This window comes from Piliocolobus tephrosceles, chromosome 3, assembly GCF_002776525.5.
Source record: "Piliocolobus tephrosceles isolate RC106 chromosome 3, ASM277652v3, whole genome shotgun sequence".
Taxonomy (NCBI): Eukaryota; Metazoa; Chordata; class Mammalia; order Primates; family Cercopithecidae; genus Piliocolobus; species Piliocolobus tephrosceles.
In genome coordinates this window covers 5,591,005-5,610,234 of record NC_045436.1, presented here as the reverse complement: position 1 = coordinate 5,610,234, position 19,230 = coordinate 5,591,005, and the positions used below count along the sequence as shown (strand labels likewise).

Sequence of the window (19,230 nt, the reverse complement as noted above, 5' to 3'; positions counted from 1 at the left end):
TAATTGTTCAGTTTGATAATACTGACTTTCTTCTATTAGAAGCTTTGTCTTTCCTTGATTGCTTTGGCCCTGCTGGGATCCTAAGGTTATTTTTGGCCTTTGTTGCCATGGTCCCTGATAGCTCTTTGCCTCTTCCTTTGTCTCCTTTGATACCTCTTCCTCCACACTGTGCCCACTGAATGTGAGCATGGTCCCCGAGGTTCCTCTTTCTTACCATCATCTTCCCTCATTTACTCGGATGATTTCCCACTCCTCAGTCAGTATCTCCAGTCCTTCATGGCTGCTAAGAAGTCACCACCTGAACGTCTTGCAGGCATCACAGTGCAAGGACATAAACGATTCATTTAGATGCTCCACTGAGATGTTTCACTGCACATTAATTAGCATGTTTTCTCCCTGTGTGCTCCCCCTCACCGTCCTGTGTTTCTGGAGCAAACAGCCAAGATGACTGCTGGGTGCACCTCTCCTGCGTGCATTTGAGCACATCGTGACAACGTTTCTGGCAGGAAGGGAAGAAGGTCACATGCCTTTCAGAGAAGACAGGAAGAAAAGAAGGCAAGACAGGCTACATAACCTGTAGGGCCTAGTGAAGAATGAGTATGTGAGATCCTTCATCCACAAATTATTAAGAATTTCAAAACAGTGACAACAGTGCATTAAACCAAGCACAGGTCTTAATAAGCACAGAGCCCTGTGGGACTGCACAGGCCACATCCGTGACGGTGGCTCTGGTGAGACGTCTTCTTCCCAGACCAGGGAGGAAAAAGAAGGAGCCAGCCTCTCTGGGGAGTGTGGGAGACAATGCCCTGCTTGGTGGCAGAACCCACAGGGGAGGACTGATGCCTGTGAGATACAGTGGGGAAGGCTGGCATCATGGCACAAGAGTGTCCTGCCCAACGCCGCAGAGCCTGGTCTCTGGAGCTGGCACATGGGCATTTGGTAGAGCCTAGTGTGGACTAATGACCAGAGCTGCTGACCCGACTCCGTGGGACTGCGTATGACCTGAGGGCCTTTCCTAGACCTCAGCAGGAAAAGACACCCCCTCACCTACTCAGCAGTAATCAAAACTGAAATGCCGATAAGCCCAGTGGCTTGCAAGTTAGAGTCAGATTTTTTTTTATCATGGTAAACTATACATAACACAAAAATGTACCATTTGAACCATTTCAAAAAGTTTCTAATTTCCAATTTTTAATTTAGTTTTTGTATGTTGATTTTTCATAACTTTTATTTTAAGTTCAAGGGTACAAGCGCAGGTTTGTTACCTAAGCCAACTTGTGTCACGAGGGTTTGTTGTATGGATTATTTCATCACCCTGATATTAAGTCTAGTACCCACTAGTTATTTTTCCCGATCCTCTCCCTCCTCCCACCCTCCACCGTCCGATAGGCCCCAGCGTGTGTTGTTTCCCTCTATGTGCCCATGTGTTCTCATCATTCAGCTCCCACTTATAAGTGACAACATGTGGTATTTGGTTTTCTGACGAATGTGTTCAAGGATCATGGATAGATTTAGGTTTTTTAAGAAAAACTGAGAAATGCAGTATTTCTTACACACCCATGTCTGTGAACCGCAATTCACTGTACACACAGAGTAATTTATTAATCTTCCCCTAAGGCTAGCTCAGACTCTCCTCGGACCCAAGACTCCTTTCTCTCTAATCCTCCACGCCCAGCTGCTCCTGCAGGTCCCTCTCCACAGAGCCGATCAACTTCTTGACCTGAGGTTCATTCTGGCACTGGGGACGCGACCCCCAGGCTCCATCATTTTCAACGTAGATTTGAGTGGCCTCCCTTGGCCCTGAAACCTGCCCTGCTCAGAGATGTCAGAGTCATCATCTCAAAGCCCAGCTCTCGTCTTCAAACACTCCTTGTCATCCCATCTCTGCCCCTTGGCTTGTGCCGTGCTGTTCACCCACAAGGCCCTTCCTCCAGGTTTCAAGCTGTCCAGATCCTTCAGGCTTTACTCAAATAACTGTCACCTCAGCGAACCTTCCCTCTTCACATACACTCTCAGAAATGAGCTGTGCTTCCCCGGTGCCTGTTCTATCCTGTCCGATGATTATATTCATTTTGACACATATTTAATTGCTTCAGCTTAATTCAAGCTTGTTCAGGACAGAGGCCACGTCCTGGCATCTTTAGAACTCTTACAAAGTAGATATTCAGGGTATCCTTGAATGGATAATATTCATGTATGAAGGCACTGTATGACTATCTATGTCAATACTATATGTTGGTGTAATTACCAAAATCTGTGGTTCAGACAGTAAGTGGAAAAGGAGTTAGCAAGTGGATGAAAATAACAAGATCTCAAGGCACCACCCACCTCTGAAATGTTAATGTTGCTATCTATACATCAAAGCCTTTTGGAAGCAGGGCATCTTATTTTGGCTTGAAAGAGAAAGACAGGTGGAGGAAAACCGCAGCTTGGGCTGTAGGTGTGCGGGAAGATGGAAGTAAAGCTCTTACAGAAAGAATAGATAGTATCCTCTCACACCAGTTAGAATGGCAATCATTAAAAAGTCAGGAAACAACAGGTGCTGGAGAGGATGTGGAGAAATAGGAACACTTTTACACTGTTGGTGGGATTATAAACTAGTTTAACCATTAAGGAAAACAATATGGCGATTCCTCAAGGATCTAGAACTAGAAGTACCATATGACCCAGCCATCCCATTACTGGGTATATACCCAAAGGATGATAAATCATGCTGCTATAAAGACACATGCACACGTATGTTTATTGCAGCACTATTCACAATAGCAAAGGAATCAACCCAAATGTCCATCAGTGACAGACTGAATTAAGAAAATGTGGCACATGTACACCATGGAATACTATGTAGCCATAAAAAAGGATGAGTTTGTGTCCTTTGTAGGGACGTGGATGCAGCTGGAAAACATCATTCTCAGCAAACTATCGCAAGAAAAGAAAACCAAACACCGTATGTTCTCACTCATAGGTGGGAACTGAACAATGAGATCACCTGGACTCGGGAAGGGGAACATCACACACCAGGGCCTATTATGGGGAGGGGGAGGGGGGAGGGATTGCATTGGGAGTTATACCTGATGTAAATGACGAGTGGATGGGTGCTGACGAGTTGATGGGTGCTGACGAGTTGATGGGTGCAGCACACCAACATGGCACAAGTATAGATATGTAACAAACCTGCACGTTATGCACATGTACCCTAGAACTTAAAGTATAATAATAATAATTTTTAAAAATTAAGAGAAAAAAGAAAGAATAGATAGTATCAACAAAGAGAAGGACTGAGAGTTCCCAGAGAGGCCTCCAACAAAAACCAGGAGGTGAAAAGGGAGAGGTGAAGAGATCACGATTTAAATTGCATCCCAACAGGCGTCTCACAACTGGCTGCAAGAACCCTGACGGTCCCCTGGTTTGAAGGTTAGGGATCAGTCTGATGTCCCCTGAGGGAATCTCATGAGGTCAACTTTCAAGACTCCCCCGAAGCTGGGCAGTCAGTTCAAAAGAACAGGCAAATAGGTGGGTGGGGATTGGGTAAAGTTGCTTTGTTTTTATTAGATTCCTTTAGCTTTTAGCTGGACGTTATAATACATGTTGACACAGGCTGGAGTGATTCCTTGGAATCTGTTCCATCAGAGCTTGATGGGATTATGTAAAAGGTTTAAGGAACAGCAGACAGTCTTCAGTTACTATTCATGGCACCAGAAAATAGAGAGGATGGCCAAGTTGTATCCTGAAACCAGCCACAGTCTTCCAGGTGGCTCCACCTCCTCCTGGGCCAAATTGTTGATGAAATCTACACATGCACCACACACACACACACACACACACACACACTCACTGCTTTGAATCTCATCTCCATCTCAGATTGTACATCCTGGGAGATGTTAATGAGGGTGAAGAAAGAAGCAAAAACAACCCAGGGAAGTTCAGAATGGAAAGAGTAGAGTACTCGGCATAAGGTGGAGAACTCAGGCAAAGAGGGCAACTTGGGCACATGGCGAGAGGGGCTAGAAGGGAACAAACACCTGGGCTTCCATCCCTGATCATCTAAGAGGCGTCAGATGCTGGCCCCGGCTCAGAAACCTGCATTTGGTGTGGTTCTTCTCCCTTTATCTGGTTGCCAGATCTGAATCTTTGGCTTCTGTGTCCTGCACAATAAGACAAACGTGCTAGCATCTCTAAGTCATCCTCTGCTTTTGGCATTTGGTAATTCTGAATGCCTTTGGAGGAAATTTGGATTGGGGTGTAGTGGATTTTGTTACATATTCCCAAGGTCATTCATATAGTTTTAGTGTTATGTCTTACACAAACGCATGCTAAAACGGACTATGAAAGTCATTCATAGAAATGTGCAGGGAGGGATGTCATGGTTTGGAACAAGGCCAGCCAGCTAAGCTGCAGGGGCATGGGCCAGACTGGGAGTAACTGGAACCTGGAATTAGATCCTCCCACAGAGACCAGTGAACACCAGGGATAGCTCTGGGTTCTGGGAAGTCCAGGACAACAGGATGAACATGGCAGTGGTGCTGCTGTCAGCCTAAAGGGCAAGAGAGGCATCCGGTATGAAGATGAGGGGAGGGGACGTAGAAGCCAGTGGAACTTGGCCAGAAGAATCCAGAATCCAGTGAGATCAAAACAGGCATATGATGCATTGGGTAGTTTGTTAGAAAAGAATACAACCTCAACCAACAGACAGGGCTTGGCAGCAAAACTCCAGAGCCTTGTAGAAGATGGGCAACCCGCGGCTTCTGCCACTGAGTTGGGAAAAGCCCAGTTCCTGGCTCTGAGCCAGTGCAGTCCCACAAACACGAACCAATGTCTCCTCTGAGCAAGCACTGGGCCCCGATGTGGAGACGGTCCACACTCCACTGCCCCCGAGGGAGTGTAGACCAACAGTGGCGGGGATCACTGCACGGACAGGTCTTGCCTGCAGGGACCCACCTGTGAAATGGGAGCCCTTCCAAGGCTGCACACTAGGGGGGGTCTCATAGATGGCCTTTAGTCCTGCTTCTCAGAGGGGCAGTGGCAGCTCCCAGAGGTGGTGGCGTTGAGAGAAGGATAGTGACAAAAACCTCAAGCTGGGGGGTCCTGAGCCCTGGCTGGTCACTGTTTGCAAATTTGCGGTGCAGACTGAGAAAACCAAACCAAACCCCAAAACATTGCTTTAGATCCACTAGGTTGAGGAACATGCTTTTAAAAACTCTTTGAATGTGAATGTATTTCCCTAAATCACAAGTGGGGGTTTAATCAATGTTGAACAAAATGTCTGCTTGTTCTACTAGAGTTGAGCAAGTCTCATTGGATCTGATAGAAGTTTTTCATTTAGTATTGCGAAGAGGTAAGTAATCCACGTCGTTCAAAAACAGGCAGCAAGATGTCCCTGTCCCCTCTGGTCTCTCGTCTGTCCAGTTGCCATCCAGAGAGGTACCATGATTCCTGGTTTCTTAGGCATCTTCAAAGGTATGTTTTCCCTCCAACTGGCAGGTACCCTGTGCTGGGGCCCTGATGACCTGAACGGCAGTGTCTCCTTCTAGGGGCTCTGGGAAGAGTCTGGCTGAACAGAGAAGGAGAGAGGCTGCCTCCATACCACAGAGCATATGTGACCAGAGACCAAGGGAACATGCATGAATGGTTTTAACATAACTGGCACTTAACACACAGATCATGCAGCTTGGAAAATTTCAGGCTAAGTGACATGGCAGCATTTTCCAGGGGCTGCTGGAGCTGAGGCGTCTTCTCTCAGGCTCCCCTGTGCCTTGACGTGCTCCAGCCTCAAAGTCACCCGTCTTTCCTCTTTGGTGGACTCCGTGATGCGATATTTCATAGGCCAGGGGGCTGTTGTCAGGAGCTCGGGCTGCCAGGCAGAGGCTGAAGAGGGCTGGAGAGCAGGTTCCAGGCTAGGCCCATGGTCTGGTAGTGAGTGGCTGAAGAACACAATATTTGAGGTTTTCTCCCAAACATTGATATTTCTGTAGAGTGGCTGCTTTCAACCTTTAAAGCAGAATGTTTTCTCAAGCCCACCTGTGAAAGCCAAATCCTTAGACACACAGAGGATCTTTCAGGGAAAGCTGGACATGCTGCAGAGCTGATGGGCGACTGCGACAGTTCGTGTGCAGGACCCGGGCGACTGCGACGGTTCGTGTGCAGGACCTGGGCGACTGTGATGGTTCGTGTCCAGAACCTGGAAGGAGAGCCCAAAGCTTGGGGGCCACTTAGGCAAACTCTGTGGGTGTCTCCACCGTGACATCCACAGATACAGGACTTCTGTCTGCTACCGTCCACCCTTCCCTCAGGCCAGTCCTTGTTAGGGGCCATTAGTGTCCAGTGGGATTAACTATAGACCACTTTCTTCATATGTAGAAAACAGGTCAAATTGGAGCTATTGTGATCATAAAACAGGGCAAGGGACACAGCATTTCACTGGGAGCCCCCTCCAGTCCCCCTTTCCACCTGCTCCCACTCAGTGGGCTCTCAGAACCTCTCTATGGTACTTTCATCACCTAGAACATTCCCAGCACACATCCCTGATATAATAATTTGTGCTCCTAATGTCTCAAAATGGAGTCACTCATGCCAAGTATCAGTAAGCCCACTGTGCAGCTGTCTCCCTCCTCAAAGTGATATCCACACACGCAATGGACTGCAGTGATGACACCTGCTGCTGCCCAGTGGCACCTCAACCCTGAAACAGACCGATAGAAAGTGAAAGGTGGCTTACATGATGAGAGCAGACTCATCTGGGAGGACAACAAAAGCAGCCAAGACTTGGCCTCGTTCAAGACACCTTTAGAGCCTCTGCCCATAAGAGCTCTGAAGCCTTCTCCTTCTCCCAAGTCTGGCCTCTGGTGCCAGAAGCAGTAAGGCCCCCACTGACCAGTGTCCCGAGGACATCTGGATCCACTCGGCTCAGCTGTAGGTGTGCCAGTCTCCTGAGCCATCGCTGCGGTTCCTTACCGCACTGTTATTACTGCTTGTGTGTTGGTTAATTACATGATCCGTGGTGCATGGAGGCCTCTCAACAAAAGGTGGATTCAAGCATGTGTAGTTGGCTGTCGAGTCACTGTGAACCTTTCTGGCTTCGGTTGGGGTCAGCACATCTAGGTGGCCAGGACCTAATTAACATCAATCGTGCACTCCATCTGTCTGGTCTTCTCATGCTAAACAGCAAGAATGCAGGACTAGGAAGATGATGTAATGTATCCAAGTCCCTTGCGGACTGTGGCAGTCAGGAGAAGTTGGCTCCTCTGCCGTCTTTCCCTGCCCTGTGGACTTCCCAGCCTGCCCCGTGCAGATAGTCGGCAGGGCAACCCAGGTTGAGTGGACGAGACTGCTCACCACCAAAGGTGACACCCGGGGGACTTGGCCTCCCGGCACACCTGGAACCCACTTCTAGCACTCAGCCCGGGGTGTTCTGCTGCAGACATTTACACACATTCTCCCATGCACGTGCTCCTGAAGGTGCCCGGGGGAGTTCCTTCATCAAGAACTAAAGCATCGTCAGTATCCTGGACCAAAGTTCCATTGCCATCAGCCCCGACAGCCCTTCGTCTGAATAAGGTGGCCCACACACCCTCCCATGATCTGCCTTCTCGATCTTCTCTCCTTGCTATCGAAAGGGCTGATGATGGCAGTTGGTTCAGAGTATCCAACAAGAGCCAAATGCTGCACATGGGCTCCCAGGACCCCCAGCCCTACCCCAGGTCTCTGCCTGGTTATTGTGCGGACACAATGGGCCTATTGTGGGGCTCTGAGGGGCTCTGAAACTCGAGCAGGTGTTGCTGAAGGTGTCTCTGAAACGAATGTTAACCTGCTGAGTCAGGCTCCCTCCGAATTAATTTGAAATGCCCTTTAACCCACTTTTGGCACAGCACCCATGCTGAGCAGGAACTGGAGCCGCGGGGGTCAAGCCACCCCGAAAGCCTTGACAGGAGGCACATGATCATATCAATCAACGTTGGGGTGAGGGAGGCAGGGGTGGGGGTTGTGAGATCGCCATGGCGTGTAGACAGACCGCAGTGGCTCCACGTGGACAAGCCTTCTGGAAACGCCTTCGCTGTTATTACAATCAAAAGCTTTCACCACATTTTACAGCTTTGCCCACTACTCTAACCACTCCCTTCTTCATGGAGTGAGTTTCCAGCAGCTGAATGCCGTATAATCAGAACACCCTCTCATCACCACGGAAGCCGAAAGAAACATATTTTTTGAAAAGTGACACTTCAGTGCAGAGAGGTTTGTTGATAGGAGCTTAAATAATGACGTGCTGGGAGACATTATTTTAGTAAATTCTTAGAACGCATTTTTTTTCCCTCGGGGCATGGCTGGTTATTAGTGCTCTTACCCACTTCTAGCTTCTATTGCTGGACACCTCGCCTGCCATGCCTGCATCTTTAGGCAGCTTAATCGAGGCTCATTGCAGAGTGTAGTTTTAAGTGGAAAAATGTTAGGTGTCTCTGGGAAGTATGTGACAAAATGTTGACAAAAGTTAATTCAGGTGGGAAGGCAGATTTTAACTGTGTATCTGGGAGACATATTCTGCACCAGCTGGTAGCAGGCAGTGAGATAGGAAGTCCATCTCCTGGGGTCCACTAGGACCCACAGGATCAATTTCTCTCCTTTGCCTCGGTGGTATTCTGCATGCTTCTTGAACTCTCCTTTAAGACACTGTCTCTGATCCCCTAAAGGGATAATGTCAAGTGAATATCTTACTCCACTTGAAATATAATTTGGTGAAAAGTTACTTTTCCAAATAAATCTCACTGAGATAAACAGCCCTTCGAACTTTCCCATCTGTGCTAATAGGAGCCCCTTTACTCAGACTTCAGATGATCTTGTAGCTGTGGCATCGGTTTGGGCTCTTCTTTCATATTCACTTGTCAGCCAGTCAGCAAGTTCTGCCTCATGGATGCTCTTCAAATTCAACTCTCCCCCTCACTTACAGTCCATCACAAAGAGCAGATGCGGTGATGTCTGGCGTGGAAAAGGAGGGAAGGAGGAGCCTGTTGGACTCTCCTTTGGTGTGGCTTTCACAGACTTTCATCAGCTGCACATGTTTTTTACACAGTCAATTCTCTGTAACCCCCAACCCACAGCCAGATGGTGAATGGGCGCAGCACCCCTCCTTCTGACCTGAACACGCTCACTTCTCCTCCTTTGCCCGAACTACCCATGATGACAATGTTCTGTTTCCTCTTTTACCTCTGCCATGAGAGCAGCATGTCTCATTTAGAAGTTGCTTTTTTCAGCCTGGGTCCCAGAATGAAGAGGAAATGGGGTGGAGGTCATTCCTCAAGGCCACGCACATGATTGAGGAATAAACGTTAGTTATTCTAAGACTCAGACGTGGTGTGGAATTGCTTGTTGCAACAACATAACTCAGCCTCACCTTACTGACAAAGGGAGTAATATGTACGCTGTTGCTAAAGGTGAGTTTACATGTATATTTGCTCATTCTATTCTCACAGTAAGTCTATTGGGTAACATTTACTTTCTACATTCTACTGATAAAATATTAACACTCTCTGGATGCAATGACTCACACCTGTAATCTCAGCACTTTGGGAGGCTGAAGCAGGTGGATCACCTGAGGTCAGGAGTTTGAGACCAGCTTGGCCAACGTGGTGAAACCCCATCTCTACTAAAAATAAAAATAAAAAATTAGCCAGGCATGGTGTCGGGCACCTGTAATCCTAGCTACTCAGGAGGCTGAGGCAGGAGAATCACTTGAACCAGGGAAGTGGAGGTTGCAGTGACCCGAAATCATGCCACTGTACTCCAGCCTGGGTGACAGGGTGAGACTACGTCTCAACAGCAAAACAAAACAAAACAAAACAAAACAAAAGATTAACACTCAAAAGAAGCTGCTCAAGTTCTGAAAGTCAAAGAGTGCCAGAATAGATTAAATTCTATCTCTGACAGCAAATCCATAGCTTTCTCCACCGGACCTTGTGTAGGGGGTTGACTTGTGGCCCCCAAGAAGATATATTGAAGTTCCAACCCTCAGGACCTGTGAATGTGACCTTATTAGAAATAAGCCCTTTGTAGACGTAATCAAGTTAAGATGATGTCATGAAGGTGGGCCCTAATTCAATATGGCTGGTGTCCTTATAAGGAGAGGCACAGAGAGAGACACAGAGAATGCCCTGGGACAATGGAAGCAGAGGTTGGAGTGATATATCTACCAGCCAAGGAATACCCAGGATTGTCGGCAACACCAGAAGGCGGGGGAAGGCGCAGAACACATTCTCCCCTCGAGACTTCAAAGAGAGCATGGCCCTGCCTGCACCTGGATTTCAGACTTTGAGCATCCACATTTGCTAGGACAGTTCTAGGAAGCTAACACACCATGACTGCCTCAATTTCAGGGCAGAAGTCACCAGAAACTCTCAGTGAGTAGGTGTGGTCATAGAAGTGGGCTGTGTAAAAAAAATCTGCATTCTTCCATTAGCAGCCTAGTGTCACAATCCTGTTTATATTGCTTTCCAATGGCTGTCATGACAAAGTAACACAGGTTGGGTGGCTTAAACGAAAGAAATCCAGTTTCTTGTAGTTCTGGAGGCTGGGAGTTTCAGATCAAGATGTCATCAGGGTTGATTTCTTCTGAGGCCTCTCTCCTTGGTTTGTAGACAGCTGCCTTCCCCCGTGTCTATATGTGGTCTTCCCTCTGTGCCCGTCTGGGTCCTAATCTCCTCTCCTTATAAAGATACCAGCGATACTGGATTAGTACCCACCTTAGTGACCTCATTTTACCTTCATTACTTCTTTAAAGATCTTATCTCCAAATACAGTCACATTCTACGATATTGGGGTGTAGGGCGTCAACACGTGGGTTTTGGGGGTGTACAAACTAGCCCATAACATGCCCTGATATTTTTAAACATCTAAGTAACTCCTTGTGATGCTGGCATAAACAACCTGGCCACCTAAGCAGCCTGGGACAGAGGCTGAAAACACAAGGATGGCCGTGCAAGTCCCTTTAAGCTGCCACATGCGTCCCTAGGTCCAGCAGCCAGACCACTGGCACCTAGGCCTGAACTATCCTCACAGTGTTCCATGCTGGTTCTGAATCATGTGCCTGGTTCCATGCGTGGCTGTTGGCTCCACTTTCTCCACGTCAGCGATCTTCACTACAAGGAGGCTCTCCCTTGGGCCATGCGGATCACTGGTGTCCTGGTTAAGCTTTCTGGCACCATCCCCAGCCTCTTTCATCTCCTACTTTGACACAGCTCTCCTTGGAGGTGACTCTCCCCCCAGGCCTCTTTCTGACTCCAACCTTATAATCAAAATTTAAAACAAAACTGAAAGACACATTTTGAGATATGTAAGATTACTGGACATAAAGGGTAATTGGTTCTCTAAATGCGAATTGCTTTCATATGAGCAAAGCATGATTGTAGTGTTTTCTCCTCCTTATTAGTTTAGAAATGTCGAACATCAAAGTAATCATTCATTTCCCTGAAACTCTGAATGTCTTAATCATCACAATAATGCTTTTTCCCTAAAATAATTTTTTTTTTGAGATGATGTTTCACTCTTGTCGCCCAGGCTGGAGTGCAGTGGCACAATCTTGGCTCATTGCAACCTCTGCCTCCCGGGTTGAAACGATTCTCCTGCCTCAGCCTCCCGTGTAGCTGGGATTACAGGCACCCACCACCACACCCAGCGAAAGTTTTTTTGTATTATTAGTAGAGACAGGGTTTCACCATGTTAAACAGGCTGCTCTCGAACTCCTGACCTTAAATGACTCACCTGCTTCGGCCTCCCAAAGTACTGGGATTACAGGCGTCAGCCACCGCATCCGGCCCACTGTGATAAATTTTATTTGGAGAAGATAGAAATAAATAAACTGGTGCCGTGATGGAAAATAAAGAGATCAAGAGGGATAGAGAGCGCTGATGGGGTCCCGGGGAAGATGCGTCCGCCACGGTGACCTTGGGAGGCAGATCTGAAGAACACAGCGATGCCCAGCTTGGGCCTTTCTGGGGAACAAGCCGAAGGGAAGCAGCCAGGAGGAGCAGCGCACTCAAGCATGCCCAGCGGGACACAAGCAATCGAGGGAAGGGTGGTGGGAGCAAGGCCCCGAAGAGGCTGGGTGACCTATGGGGCCAGGTCTGCAAGAGCGTTAGATTCCACTTGGGGTACAACAGAACTCGCCGGAGGGTGTGAACAGAGGAGTGGCGTGATCAGGACTGCTTTCCCAGGGCCGCTTTGGTTGTAGGGCAGGCAGCGAGAGGAAGCTGGAGAGAGGAGCCTCCAGGCAGTCGGGGTTGCGGCTTCAGCCAGTGGTCAGCAGCGGAGGAGGATGGGTGAGGAGAGGCTGAGGATCGACCTTGAAAGGACAGCTGATTTCACTGTGAGACAAAGGAAGGTCAGGGAGATCAGGAGGAACCAAGGGAAGGGACCACGGAGAAGTGAGTGAAGTCAAAGGAAACCAAGGGAGGACAGAATCCTGGGACCAGTGAGCTGTCAGGAAGGAGGGGCAGAGGCAGCTCCCAGCCAGGGCACCAAGGCTGGGATTGACCAGGACCCCCGGGAGGACACTGTTCCGAACAAAAGCTTGGCTGGATTTGGTGCAAGAGAGAGCAGGAAGACAGGAAGAGAGCCCGCCAAAGAGAGATCATTTATTTCGGGAGGTACCTACATTGAAGGAGGCTCCCAAGCTGGGGCAATGTCCCCATATAAATGCTGATCCTGGGGAAGGACAGGGGAGGGGACCAGGGAGGCTATCTCCACCCTACCTGGAGCTGTGTAAATGCAGAGTCTGTGAACAGCCCCTCCAAGGAAGCCTGAATTCTGCAGTGGGCTGAGCATGCGGGCTTTCTCAAAACACGATTGTTCGAGTACTTTCTGCCTTGATTGCCTTTGGTCCAGTTTTAGCTTAAATCAGATATTTTCTTAAAAGATGGGGTGGTAGGAAGTGTACCTTACTCTGCTGTTTTACTCCAGAACAATGGATCCTTGATATCAGGTAAGAATTTGTGTCACAGGTAATTTCTAGGAGTGCGAGACAAAATACCGTGGCACAAATATTAATTCTGAGTAGTTAACATCCCTGTTGTTGCCTTGATTTCCACATTTCCACAGAGGAGCACGATGATTCAGTCTCTCGCTGCTCCCTGGACTGCCTTGGGGAGACCTCTATCCTCGGGTCTCAGGTCACTCGCACCACCTTCTGGCCACTCCAAGATGCAGGCCTAGGCCCCGGCCAGTTGCTGTGTGAGAACGGGGTCTCTGATGCCTACTCTCCCATCTCAGCTCTGCCATGACATTCTTTAGTGCCTGAAACAAAACACTAAATTTCCCTGCGCTTTATTTCCTAGTGTCTAAATGTTGAAATACTAGTAATACACTGTGGGACAAACTTATTTCAGCATCTGTTGATCTCTGGGTGGGTTACTGGCAGCCAAGACGAAGTTCTAGACTGGCTTCCCCACTACGCAGAACGTTTCTGGGCCACTTTCTGCAACTGCTTAATCAGAAGTGTTTGAGAATTGCAAACAAATGTTACCATTAGCCTTAACAAAATGATGCTAAGTTACGCTGCCTCAAAACAGATGTGGCATTCCCCTCTTACCCATGACCTGGATTGAACAAATCACTGCTTTCTTTCCTTGACTTTATGTTAAACTCCACTTCAGTCAAACGTGAATTTACCCCAAAGAGAGAATAACTTTACGAAAAGATCCCGGGTAAGATAGACTCAAACAGAAAGCATTCCAAGGGCATTGAAACTGTGGTTGTGTTTTCACTAGAATGAAGGTGATCTACACACCACTCTTCAGAAAGGGAGCTTATGCCTAAAGTAAGAGGTAGAGACACACACCATGCCAGTGGCTGTTTCTTCCAGTTCAGATCTCTCCTCTTCAAAATGCCTTTTTTTACGCTACTCCAACTGGAAGGAACGCCTCCTCTCCCTGGTCCTCTGCAGCACGCTGGGACCCCACTCCCTATTCTTTGTGTATTCATTCTCTTGGCTGCCATTATAAAGTACCACAGATGGAGTGGCTCCAACAACAGCAATTTGTTTGTTCACAGTTCATGAACGAGGTAGTAGCAGGGTTGGTGTCTGGGCCCCTCTCCACTGCCTGTGAGGCCCGCCTTGGTGTGTCCTCACATTGTCTTTTCTCTGCACGTGCACGTGCCTGTGTCTCTTCGCCTTCCTATACCGTCATATTGGAATAGGGCCCCACTTTAGGGCCCTATTTTAACTTGGGCCTTATTTTATCTTGGTCACCTTTAAAGACCTTATCTCCAAATGCAGTTACATTCTGAGGTACTGGGGGTTGGAACCCCAACTTGAACTGGGAGACAGGAGGGTGAGGACACATTTGGGCTCACAACACCTTGCTACGCACTTTAGAATATTAGCAGGCACCCATTCGCAAGTGTTCTTCCTCCCCTACTTGAATGTAATCTCCCTGGTGAAAGGCCAGTTTTAAGATTCAGTGTTCCCAGCAATCAATTGTTTGATTCATCTTCATGATCATGATTGGCATTTTGGTTGCCTTTGTCCTGATGTAAACATGTTTTGAGGCAAATATTTAATCAGCCATGGTGGTTTCATGGCAGCAACTGGGCTAGATGGTTTCAAGGTTGCTCACAGATAGGCCTGTTGATTCCCCATCCCCATCCACAGTGAAATTCTCCCTCTCAAGGGAGTTTCAGCCATTTGCATAATTTCTACACGAAGGCATCCTAGGAGGGGCCAGCCCTAACTTTAAAATTCCCTGTGCAAATAGCAAAGACTTGGGACCAACCCAAATGCCCATCAATAATAGAATGGATAAAGAAAACGTGGCACATATACACAAAGAATACTATGCAACCATAAAAAAGAATGTGTTCATGTCCTTTACAGGGACATGGATGAAGCTAGAAGCCATCATTCTCAGCAAACTAACACAGGAACAGAAAATCAAACACCGCATGTTCTCACTCTTAAGTAGGAGTCAAACAACGAGAACACATGGACACAGGGAGGGGAACATCACACACTGGGGCCTGTTGGAGGATCAGGGGCACAGGAAGGGAGAGCATTAAGACAAATACCTAATGCATGCAGGGCTTAAACCCTAGATGATGACCTGACAGGTGCAGCAAACCACCATGGCACATTTATGCCTGTGTAACAAACCTGCACGTTCTGCACATGTATCCCAGAACTTAAAGTGAAATAAAATAAAATAAAATTCCCCGTGCATTGCCTAGTTCTATGCCTGTATACAGCAGCATCTGAAATCCCAGCCTGATGCAGCCCTGGCACTTCATCTCTTTTTATTTTGCCTGAAGTCTCCAAGCAAGTTCTCCCAGCTCGAAGGTCAGCATTCTTTCCAACAACTCATCACTCCTCGTTATGCAAAGGGAAGAACACCAGGGGCTTTCTGTCTTCTGAGCATAAGTGAGAGCTTAGCCTCTCTTATGAATGCTGAGGAACCCTAAAACAGCATATCTTTTGGTTCCAAAAAGATCTAACATAGCGATTTTGTTGGTTCATAAAACGCTCAAATACTCAAACCATATGTTTAGGTACAATTCCCAATGGCTATATCCTTCCGTATATGAATAAAAGAGGAGGTTTTCAGCATCAGGTGGAAAAATAAGTACGGATATTGGGGAAAATAGTCTAAATTTAACCCTGAGTCAGTTCCAAGACAGTGGAGATGATACCAGCTTCATGGCCCGGCATTTCCCAGACTGCGAATCCTGCTTCAAGTCTGCAAGTCTGCCCAGTAGGTACAAGACATTTGTACATAAACATGAGCCTTGCTAGATACCTCCCTTGTGCGGGGCAGCTTCTAAGAAACATATAGACCAAGCCGACTTCCACATCAGTGAATACATTTGGCCATCCGAAAATACAGAGACTAACACATATGGAGACCTGTGGCTTCCTCGGGCCAGCCTCAGTTTCAAAGCCAGGGTGAGATCTTTGTCAGGCACTCACGGGACCTGTGCGCCCATAATGGAAGGGGCTCTTCTCTCAGGATGACACAAGGGAAAACACGCACAGCCTGAAAAGAAGGCGTGTCTCAGCATGACGGAGGCTATGTGCAAATTATTCCTTGTGCCAATATCAGGAGTGTGAGTCTGACAAACAAAAGGCCATGTCACTGGCTTAGTGTCTCTGTGGAGTCTGTAATGGTCCTGTTACTTACTTGAGTCCTTTCTAAAATGGATCTTGTTCATTTTCCACTGAGATTGCAGAAGCTGCACGTGGCGTGGCAGTTTATGAATTGGGTCCCCCAGCAAGGCTCTGAAAGACAGCTGGAGTGGGGGTGGGCTGTGTGTGTGAAGCCGCTGTGCAGAGCTGGAGTCGGCCGTGCACACAACGACATCTATGTGTGACCCGGCAGCCTGCAAACCGCTTCCCTGCAAGGGGAGACGCATGCCAGGGGAGGGCCAGAGACTTTTGTTAATTCTGTTTATCTTACAGACTGTTTTTTTGTCTGCTGTGGGAAATAAAAAACAAATACATAACTTCCTTGCTTGTGTGCAGTCTGAATTTTTTTCTCTCTCTCATGCCCTCATTTTTATTTCTCCAAAGTATCTCTTCCCTTCAATTTGGGGCATCAGTTTACGGCATTTTTACATACACATGTATATACTGTCTATGCACAAAGTCAGAGATACAAATGTGTGTTTTAGACCCCTTCGGCTTTAGTGTTCTGTGGAGATCCATGAGATATCAGAGATCTCATTCTCTTTCTGTTAACATAATTAGTAGAGTTCTCTCTGTGCTCAGAGCACATGGCTGAGTCCCGCATAACCAGCAATAACAGTGCATTCTTAACGGCCTCCCTGGATAGTTTGCTAAATTCTTTCTGAGAGCCTCTCACTGCCTTTACAAAGGTTATAGCTGAAAAACAAACCAGAAACTGGGAATCCAACTCTGAGCAAAGAGAAGGCCACACATTCTATAACTGCACAGGTAGAGGCTCAGGTTCGTGCAGCTGCATTTGGAGTCCTGGCAATTCCAGATGAAGGCCGTCCTTAGGAAAATCAGCTGTCCCAAGCCCAGGCAGTCTGGGTTAGCAGAGGTTGGATTTGTTTTGTTGAGTTTTTGTTGGTTGGTCTTTCGCAGATGCTGCAAATCACAAACGGGGAACCTGAACTACACAAGCTTTTTCTTCTCTGTATCATTTTACCTGGCCAAAAAAGGCAGAAGAAGGGGAAGGTGGCATTGCTAAGTAACAGAGAAGGATAAGACCTAAAAATCCCCCCTTCCCCAAGAAGTCCAGGAGCACGACTCCCCTTTGAGGACCCCACAGGTACTTTCACAGTCTAACACACTGAGAAACAAGCCCACAGGACGCAGGGATGGCATGACCACAGAGCAAAGGGACAGAAGGAGCTTGGGACGCATGCACAGACACCTGTTGATTGTGTAAACTTGAACTTAGAAAATACGAGGCTCATTAGAACTTCTCTTTCTAGAATAAACAACCACTTTCAATATCGTCGAATATCATCTACTGCTGTAGTTCTCTGTCCTCCACACTGAGAATCCAGAACAGGTCCTTGGGATAACTTTTGGGAAACAAGACCACCGTGAAAACAAAAGTCTTCTCAGCCAAGGACACAGATTTCTTATCTACCTTTGATGTCCCAAAGGACTACAGAACACAGAGCATTTAAATAAGACTCCGATGCCAGGAGCTCACGGTTCCCTGCTGGACTCCAGCCCTCCCCTCCCTGTCCAGAAGAGGACACGGTACTCACCAGTCATTAGGGTATAGTAATTGGGATACGAGAGACTAGGGAAGTCTGGAGTCAAATAATCCACTTTTACTCCCCTGCTCACAATCTCTTTGAAACCAGGCAATGACTCCAGTGCCTCATCACTGATGTAGTCTGAGCGAAAACCGTCCAGCAGAAACACCAGCAGCTTCCGGCGGGCAGAGGCCGGCTGGGCCAGGCCCAGGACAAGGGCCAGCAGGAGGGTCCCAAGCTTCATTGCCATGCTGCCAGGAGCCTGCCAGAGCCCGGCTGGCACAGCTGTCTCCTTGCAAAGACTGAGGATGGAGAATCTGTAGCTATTCTCTCTTCCAGGGGCTGGACCTTGAGCCGCTGGCCTTCCTGAGCCAAGTTCACTTTCAGAATTTAAAGGAACAGCACCCCCTTTTCCACACATCTATGCTCACCCTTTACTAGAAAGTCCAGAGACCGACTCCTTCAGATAAGCCGGGTTCCAAACAACCCAGAATTAACACCAGGGGAGAGAGTTCAACCTTATTATTTTTGGTGAACGTTCCAGAAATACAAGCACCCACAGAGGTGGAATTTTAGAAGATGACAAAGTCAACACTAACTTTGCAGTTGAGCTAACCAAAGGGAGGAACCAAGGAAAAGGGCAAGATTTTAATTTGATGTTATCCCACATCATGGCCTCATTTAAACTCTTTTTCACTTAGAAGTTAGTAACGCAAACCTCTGGACTCAGCGCATAAACAGGAAACAATACGCTTCGGTGGACCCATTTGTAAACTTTCCAGCTGTGTCTCTGTAGTCACAGCACTTAAAAACAATTATTTGTCTATGTATTGGCCACTTATGTTTTTATATGCAGTGTTATTACTTTATTTTTCAAATATGATTTAGCTGCTGGTGCCCATAAAAGGAGGTGGTTCATAGAAGAGCCCTAGAGCCAAGGAGAAACTTCCAGAGTTGGACAATGGGAAATTATTACTGGCAGAATGGTCTGAAGCAGCATTGCCCCAATAGGATGGAAATGAAATAGAGAGCTGGAGATTGAGAGCTTGAGATGGAAAAGCAGAGCTAGAAATTACCATGCAGGCTTTGGGACAGGGAGGACTAGGCAGAGCAGAAACTAGGAGGAGGTAAGTGACAGGGAGGCAGATGTGAGCTGGGGAGCAGACAGAGTTAGCACAAAGTACCCAGAGTCTGGAGGTTCCCTAGAGTGGCTCTGTCATGCTACATAAATTTGAACGACACAATTCATGTGAAGGCTTATAAAACATGGCTGAGTGCAGTGGCCCACTTTGGGAGACCAAGGTGGAAGGACTGCTCGAGGCCAGGAGGTTGAGACCAGCCTGGGCAACATAGCAAGACCCCACCTCTATAAAAAATTTCAAAATTAGCTGGGCATGGTGGCATGTGCCTGGTCCCAGCTACGCAGGAGGCCGAGGTGGGAGGATTGTGTGAGCACAGGTGTTCAAATCTGCAGTAAGCTGTGATTGTATCACTGTACTCCAGGCAGGGCAACATAGGCCCGGC

The 19,230-nt window shown here is 47.6% G+C and overlaps 1 protein-coding gene across 1 annotated transcript in view; it reads right to left on the bottom strand.

The window, feature by feature from the left end:
* The window catches only part of ENPP6 (ectonucleotide pyrophosphatase/phosphodiesterase 6), a 127,483-nt gene extending 109,446 nt beyond the window's left edge, over positions 1-18,037 (bottom strand). Inside the window, exon 1 of the mRNA XM_023220944.2 lies at positions 17,716-18,037. Coding sequence (XP_023076712.1) covers positions 17,716-17,956 — 241 coding nt within the window. The 5' untranslated portion in view covers positions 17,957-18,037. The remainder of the gene's footprint in view (positions 1-17,715) is intronic.
* Positions 18,038-19,230: the final 1,193 nt, after the last annotated feature.